Genomic DNA, 8,149 nt, shown 5'->3' on the forward strand with positions numbered 1-8,149 from the left:
ACACGCACCCATCTCACATTTCATCCCACGATGTCGTCTTTAACTTTAAAATGAAAACCCGTAAAACGCCTAACCAGAACCAGTCCTGTGTTTTCCCCACCGCCCCTGAAGGCAGCACCGCCTCTGCGCTGCGTGTGGGAGCCGGTGTGCGCGCCGCGGAGGACTTTCCTATAAAAGCGCGCACGCCGCAGCCGGGCTCGAGTCTCCGTCCACCCGCAGAAGAGAGCCGCGCTTCCCCGGGACCCGCTCGGGAAAAGCCCTCCACCGGAAAGGACCTCTCAGTCTGCTCGCGACGCACGCGCCATCCAGGATGTCCCGGACCGACGAGGTGCACCGTATCACGGAGAATGTCTACAAGGTAAGACCGGCTGCCCGCTCACCACGCGTCCTCCGGCCGCGGAGGGACACCACCTGGAGGACCGGCGGCGGACACCTTTGACACGTGACGGACAGCTTGTTGTCCGGTGATGAGGAAGACAACAACCCTTTGTTGTGTCCTCTGAGGTGTTCGGAGCAGGTTAAAGAACACACAGTCCAATAAGAAATGGACCAATGAGATCTGATAATTGTCCGTATGGACTTGATTTGAGCTCCAGTGACTCAACCTCTCTGGTTACAATGCTCCTCTTCTTCTTTCCTTTGGCAATGTAATGGTGCTCGTGAGTCATGCTCATTGCATGTTCAGTTGAAGTTGCTCCACGCAGAGAACTGGTCCTCATGTTGGTACTGAAGCGGCTGAACGAGACCATTCGTCTACAGAGGCTGGGGGTCCCATGGGGGTCCACGTTGGGGGTCTTCATTTGGGGGTCTTTATTCTTGTTGTTGTTGCCGTGAGCCGGACGTCCGTGTGGAGGTGAACTGAGTGTTTGACGTTGGCCTCAGAACCCCAAATCTGAGGTTCTTCAAGCAGAGATTCACTCCTTTGAGTGGCAGGAGGAGAACACTGTCTCCACGTGGTCTTCAGGGACCTGCTCTCGTTGAGACTTGGAGGAGGAGGTGTTGCTCTTCAGGTTCACTGCTCTCTCGGGGCCTCCTCTCCAGGGGAGGTGGCTTCCAGCAGCGAAAGCACAACAAGGAGGAAACTTGTCACCGGTCCACCCGCCTCCAACAAGGAGGTGCTGGATGCAGGAGGAGGTGCTGCTGGATGCAGGAGGAGGTGCTGCTGGATGCAGGAGGAGGTGCTGGATGCAGGGGGAGAGCGTCGATGCGTTCGAGGAGGTCGGGTCAACAGAGTTCATGTTCAGCGTGAAGGAGACGGGGAGGCGAAACTTCAGGCTGCCGTGGACTCGATGGAGGCCCTGATGAGGGAGAGGTGGTGTTGTGACCTGAGGGAGGTTTGCATCGTGAAGAGGAGGAGGAGGAAGAGGAGGAAGAAGAAGAAGAAGAAGAAGAGGAGGAGGAGGAGGAGGAGGAGGAGGAGGAGGAGGAGGAGGAGGAGGAGGAAGATGATGACTGACAGGTTCATGTGACTGGGTTCTCCACTGCAGCGCATAAGGAGGCTGGAATGCAGCAGTGGGGTTTCTTCCTGTCATCAGCAGGCTGCATCATTACGGAGTCAGCAGGAGCAGAGCCCCCCCCCCCCCCCCCCCCCTCCTGTGTGCGGCTGTGTTCAGACACTAACGGGTCTTTATTAATTCATTAAGCGTGGGAGATGATGACGCCCAGAGGTGCCAGCTCCCATTAGATAACGAGGAGGAGAATGTCAGCGATTTCTCTGAAAACCATGCAGCGTGGAGATGAGGAGCATCAACTCCAGAACACGAGGTCACGAGGAGGTGACTGTTCACGGAGGGCCTCCAGTTACACGTTTGAGCTGCAGATGCACGTACGACGCCGATTGGCTGACGAGTCGGCATCGTCTGGTTTGAGGGTTTCACCGAGCTTCCGCGGAGCGTTAATGGATCCCAGGTGGTTCCTCTCAAACGGAGGAGGACCTTTCATCAACAACCACGTTGTCCTCCAGCTGTTTGTGTTTATCTGTCTGTTCGACTACAAGCTGCCACAACACAATAACTCCAAATCAACAACAAAGGCCTGAACCGCACTGCTGAAGATATGAAGAGATGCTGACTGTCGTTGCTGGATGACTCACACTGTGAACGTCCTCTGTGTGGTTTGTTGTCACATTTCAGGGTGAACGTTGAACTTGGGGGTGGAGCCTGAGGGTGGAGCCTGAGGGTGGAGCTGAGGTGGAGCTGAGGTGGTGTTTCTCACTTTCTTTGTGCTCTATGGTTCATGAAAACGTCTCCCGTGGTCATAAACTATATAAGTGTATAACCATATCATGCTGTGAGCCTCTGGAGCCACAACTGTACATATTTGTCATATTTCCACGTGAAGTATTTGTCCTCGTGTTCCTCCCCTGAGGAGCACTTCTTCACCAGCGTGTGTGTAGTTTATGCATCACGAGCACAGTGGTTCATTGTGATCTACAGTGCTGATCAGAGTTAATGAGCCTGTGTGTGCTCAGCTGTTGAGGAAGGAGAAGATGGGCGGGTCCTCCTCACACCACGACAAGATGGCTTGGGGTCGCGTGCAGATGGAGCTCCTCTGGTTCATGTCGGAGGTCACGGTGTGCGGGGTTCAAACCACCGAGTCACACACGCTTCGGTCCTGCACAATGATGCCCCTCCTCCTCCAGCTGTGTGTGTGTGTGTGTGTGTGTGTGTGTGTGTGTGTGTGTGTGTGTGTGTGTGTGTGTGTGTGTGTGTGTGTGTGTGTGTGTGTGTGTGTGTGTGTGTGTGTGTGTGTGTGTGTGTGTGTGTGTGTGTGTGTGTGTGTGTGTGTGTGTGTGTGTGTGTGTGTGTGTGTGTGTGTGTGTGTGTGTGTGTGTGTGTGTGTGTGTGTGTGTGTGTGTGTGATCTCACTGATGTATGCTGCTTCCTTTTCAAATTTCACGGTGAGCGCTCACACAAACTCTGCAGCACATCTTGGTCCTCCTTTGTGTTGTTGCACGGGAAAATGTCATGTTCCACTTAAGTGTGTGTGTGATGAACTTGGCTCACATGGTGGTGGAAACTCCCTCCTGTCACCTCCTCACTCGGCTTTCCTGTGGAATGAGCCGAACGTGAGGTGAATAAAGATGAGCAGCCCTGTCGTGTGGGGAGGGGGGGAGGGGGGGGGGGGGAGAGCTGGGGGGATTCCATCACTTCCTTATATGGTGGCGGAAGTGCCCCCTCCCTCCCGTCTCCCCCTCTAGCTGCAGCCGTGGAGTAGGAGGCTCTGCCTCGGTTTGCCTGCCCGCCGATAAGGACTCCTCTGAAAGGGAAATTGGCTGAACACACAGACACAGACACACACACACAGACACACACACACACACAGTCACACAGACACACACAGTCACACAGACACACACACACACACACACACACAAAAAGTCACACACAGTGACTCTCATCTCCTGGGTGCTGGAGCTTTAGCTGAGCAGAACAAACAACGTCCATTTCCTGGGAAACAGAATAATGAGGACTAATGGACATAATCCATCAGTTTATCAACCACACACACACACACACACACACACACACACTGTCTCTCTCTCTCTCTCTCTCTCTCTCTCTCTCTCTCTCTCTCTCTCTCTCTCTCTCTCTCTCTCTCTCTCACACAATGGGGTGCACTGCTTCTCATTTTAATACACAATGTGTGTTGGGGTGCAGAGCAGTTTCACTGTATGCAGAAGGCACAGGTGTACCTATTAAAATGGCCACTGACTGTCAATCATTACTCAATTAGAGGCATTTTAGGAATGAATGTGAATTATTGAGATTACATCCAGCAGTAAACTATATTGTTGGTGGACTGCAACAACAAGCTCAGGTGTGTTTGAAGCCCAGCTGAGACACACACACACACACACACACACACACACACACACAGTCAAACTCGACGACAGGGGTCACCTTGACTCGTGAGCGGTAGCCAAACACATTCCCGTGTTTGAGCCCTCACCGTTTCCAGGGCGACCATCTAGAGTAAATGTGTGTGTAACCTTCGTGTGCCGACCGGTTCACACACATTTCAACTCTGCCCTGGAAAGTGTGTGTGTGTGTTTTAACTAACACACACTTCCCTTTTTAAACTCTATATCTATCTTTGTTGCCCCCCCCCCCCAGCAGGTTCTAATGGGGCCACACGGGATCGGCTTTACTGTAATTTACACCCCAACATGATATGAACCTGCTGCTGTTTATGTAGACACACACACACACACACACACACACACACACACACACACACTGTCAAATGTACTTTATGCTTGTTTGTTTAAAAACTAACATAAATGAAAGATCCTCACCGTCAGAAGCTGGTCACAGAGGCTTTTTAAAATAATTTTATGAATGACTTAGCGATTAATTATATTTGTAGGAATTAATATAATCCATTAAGTTTGTTTATATAAATATGAAAATATTAAGCTGGTGGTTTGATTTTTTTTCTTCTTTTTCTCCAAGATGTCAAATGTGACTCATGTCTCAGTCGTGCTCGACACGTCTTCATAACACACATTATGATCCTGTGATATTAATCTGATCTTGAGTCAGTGAATTCTTTTGTATAATATTTGTGGGATCGAGCTGCCGGTCTCCAGAGAGTTCAAAGTGTTCACTGATTTAGCGTCGCTGTGGCATTTAGTCCGGTGCATCATCTTCATCATCTTCATCATCAGTGGGGACAATCACACTGATGATGAAGATACGCGTGTTGTTGTTGTGCTGAAGTTCATGAGAGCTGCAACGTGCATTGTTGTCATAATCATTGTTATGGAGTTTAGTTTTTAGTGCTAAGCCGCTCAATTCTCTGTGTGTGTGTGTGTGTGTGTGTGTGTGTGTGTCCGCCGCCTGAGACCCTGCAGCTGTTCTACCAACGAGGTCTCTCCTCTCCTCGGTCCCGGGCACCAACTCAGACGGTAGAACCTGGCCGCGCTCCATCTTCTATATTTACTCCTTTGTGGAGCGCCCGTCTTCCTGCCAGGCGGCGGTGATTACTGCTGCTGGGTTTGTTCAGGGAATACACCCAAAGAGAGAGAGAGAGAGAGTGACATCAGACGCTGGAGCAATGTTAGAAACGTCTTCTCCAAGAATCCATTTTGATCAGGAGTACCACCGGTATCTTCATCATCGGTCCTCTTCATCATCGGTCCTCTTCATCATCGGTCCTCTTCACGTGCCGTGAAGCTGTGCCCTCTCTCGCCCTCTCTCTCTCTCTGCGTCATCCTGTCCTACTTCCCTTCTGGAAGTTTGTGCACCATGGTGACAAAAAAAGGTTGTCTGTCAACCTCAAATGTACCCTTGCCCCGCCCCCTTCCGCCTTATGCTCCTCCTCCTGTGCTCTCTGTCCATTTAACTTCCTTCCCTTCGTCCCTCGTCTCCTTGAACTTCTCGCTGCCGCCATTTCAAAGAAAGAGTGAGCGGTGTTACATTGCTGGGTGTAGATGAGAGTGAGAGGGTGTTACATTGCTGGGTGTAGATGAGAGTGAGCGGTGTTACATTGCTGGGTGTAGATGAGAGTGAGAGGGTGTTACATTGCTGGGTGTAGATGAGAGTGAGAGGGTGTTACATTGCTGGGTGTAGATGAGAGTGAGCGGTGTTACATTGCTGGGTGTAGATGAGAGTGAGCGGTGTTACATTGCTGGGTGTAGATGAGAGTGAGCGGTGTTACATTGCTGGGTGTAGATGAGAGTGAGAGGGTGTTACATTGCTGGGTGTAGATGAGAGTGAGCGGGTGTTACATTGCTGGGTGTAGATGAGAGTGAGCGGGTGTTACATTGCTGGGTGTAGATGAGAGTGAGAGGGTGTTACATTGCTGGGTGTAGATGAGAGTGAGCGGTGTTACATTGCTGGGTGTAGATGAGAGTGAGAGGGTGTTACATTGCTGGGTGTAGATGAGAGTGAGAGGGTGTTACATTGCTGGGTGTAGATGTGAGTGAGCGGTGTTACATTGCTGGGTGTAGATGAGAGTGAGCGGTGTTACATTGCTGGGTGTAGATGAGTGAGCGGTGTTACATTGCTGGGTGTAGATGAGAGTGAGAGGGTGTTACATTGCTGGGTGTAGATGAGAGTGAGCGGGTGTTACATTGCTGGGTGTAGATGAGAGTGAGAGGGTGTTACATTGCTGGGTGTAGATGAGAGTGAGCGGGTGTTACATTGCTGGGTGTAGATGAGAGTGAGAGGGTGTTACATTGCTGGGTGTAGATGAGAGTGAGCGGGTGTTACATTGCTGGGTGTAGATGAGAGTGAGAGGGTGTTACATTGCTGGGTGTAGATGAGAGTGAGCGGTGTTACATTGCTGGGTGTAGATGAGAGTGAGAGGGTGTTACATTGCTGGGTGTAGATGAGAGTGAGCGGTGTTACATTGCTGGGTGTAGATGAGAGTGAGCGGTGTTACATTGCTGGGTGTAGATGAGAGTGAGCGGTGTTACATTGCTGGGTGTAGATGAGAGTGAGAGGGTGTTACATTGCTGGGTGTAGATGAGAGTGAGAGGGTGTTACATTGCTGGGTGTAGATGAGAGTGAGAGGGTGTTACATTGCTGGGTGTAGATGAGAGTGAGCAGCCGGCTGAGGGAGGCGGAGTCAGACGATACCGAGTGTGCTGACCAACTCTGGATCCGTCTTCAGACCCTGGATGTGTTGGTCGGGTTTCTCCCTCATGCAAAACAACAAAGTCCCATCTGGTGTTGAGGTGGAGTTGCTCCTCCCCTTTCTCTGTGTCTCTCTCACCTGTACATCCCATCATATCGCGTTCAGGTCGACTGCCAGAACAAAGCACGTTGTTGATGACCTTCTGCAACAACACTGACCTCTGGGTGTTTGAGCAGAGGGCTTTGAGATATCTGGCTAGAAAAATAGATTTATTTATAAACTTAATTAGCATGCGCAGTGTGGGAGAGTTCAGGTGTGCTCCTGAGCCGCCAGCCAGAAGCAGGTGTGATGTCCAAACAGACAGCAGGGGAGGTGAGAGGAACCAGTCCTCTTCCTCCTCCTCCTCAGCCGACTGTGTGTGTGTGTGTGTGTGTGTGTGTGTGTGTGTGTGTGTGTGTGTGTGTGTGTGTGTTCATGCCCCAGTAAAGAGTGGAGCTCCGTCATCGTAGCTCATGTCGGTGTGTGTGTGTGTCGGTATCTCTTCCCGCTACTTGACTAACCACTCGTGCGGTTTCTCTTCCAGTCCATCATGGAGCAGTTCAACCCCTGCTTGAGGAACTTCATCGCCATGGGAAAGAGCTACGAGAAGGCGCTGACCAGTGAGTACCCCGACCGCCTCTCATTCCTCCCGTCTGTCCAGTGGGCGCTGCTTCTATCTCCTCTTCCTTCTTCCTGAGTGGAGATGAGGTGTGACGGCAACACAGGCGCTCAGTAGCGTCTGGTCGTCTCCAGAGCTCTCGGACCCTCGGTTGAGGTCCTCAGAAACCGGTTCATTGATCCTAAATGTCCGCCTCCATTGTGCGTCCTTTGTCATTGCTTTTCGTGGCTTGCACAGGGTTTGCATGGTCTGTGTGTGTGTGTGTGTGTGTGTGTGTGTCAGAAAGCTCAAGGTTAAAGACAAACGTCTTGGGGGAGCTAAGTGGAGCCTGAGCCAATGGGAAGTGGAACAAGAGGAGTCGTGAGACTCCCGGTTCCCCCTCCCGGGAACGAGGAAACGAGAACGAGCCGGTAACCAGGACAAAAAAAAAAAAGACTCATTCAGAAACATGAGGAGAACCGACTTTAAGCTGAAAAGACGGTAACCGCAGTTCATTGGTGCTACGGAGACTTTGATTAGCATTGATTATTAATCATATCTTCAGCGATGGAGCAGGGCTCTCCTCCGTGACCGATAGAGGAGGCCTCGCTCCGTCTGATGGATGAGGCTAAAAATAGCCCTGCGCCTCCCGAGCGGGGCTTCCACTTCATCAGCGGCTCAGAGGATGTTCGGAGTGCATCTCTGGCCACTGGGAACATGCCACAGGAAGTGGAACTGGGCGGCAGGTCTTTTGTTCCTTTGCATTCGGGCTCCACTGGACCGGATGGGGGGCAGGGAGGTTTGGGCTTAGCCGGTCGTCTTTATTAGTCTTAAATCAGCCAGCTGAAGAGGCTTTAAACGTTCTGTTGTACGACGATGCAACGGGTCAGTGAACGCCCCTCAGGTGAAGTTAAACATAACTCCTCCTGG

The 8,149-nt window shown here is 51.4% G+C and overlaps 1 protein-coding gene across 1 annotated transcript in view; it reads left to right on the forward strand.

Annotated features, from left to right (window-relative positions):
- The first annotated feature begins 227 nt into the window (after positions 1 to 227).
- The window catches only part of LOC117748360 (brain-specific angiogenesis inhibitor 1-associated protein 2-like), a 28,976-nt gene continuing 21,054 nt past the window's right edge, over positions 228 to 8,149 (forward strand). The window contains exons 1-2 of the mRNA XM_034558035.1: positions 228 to 358; positions 7,166 to 7,241. Of these exons, the coding sequence (XP_034413926.1) occupies positions 311 to 358; positions 7,166 to 7,241 (124 nt within the window). The 5' untranslated portion in view covers positions 228 to 310. The remainder of the gene's footprint in view (positions 359 to 7,165; positions 7,242 to 8,149) is intronic.

The sequence above is a fragment of the Cyclopterus lumpus genome, chromosome 19 (assembly GCF_009769545.1).
Source record: "Cyclopterus lumpus isolate fCycLum1 chromosome 19, fCycLum1.pri, whole genome shotgun sequence".
NCBI lineage: Eukaryota > Metazoa > Chordata > Actinopteri > Perciformes > Cyclopteridae > Cyclopterus > Cyclopterus lumpus.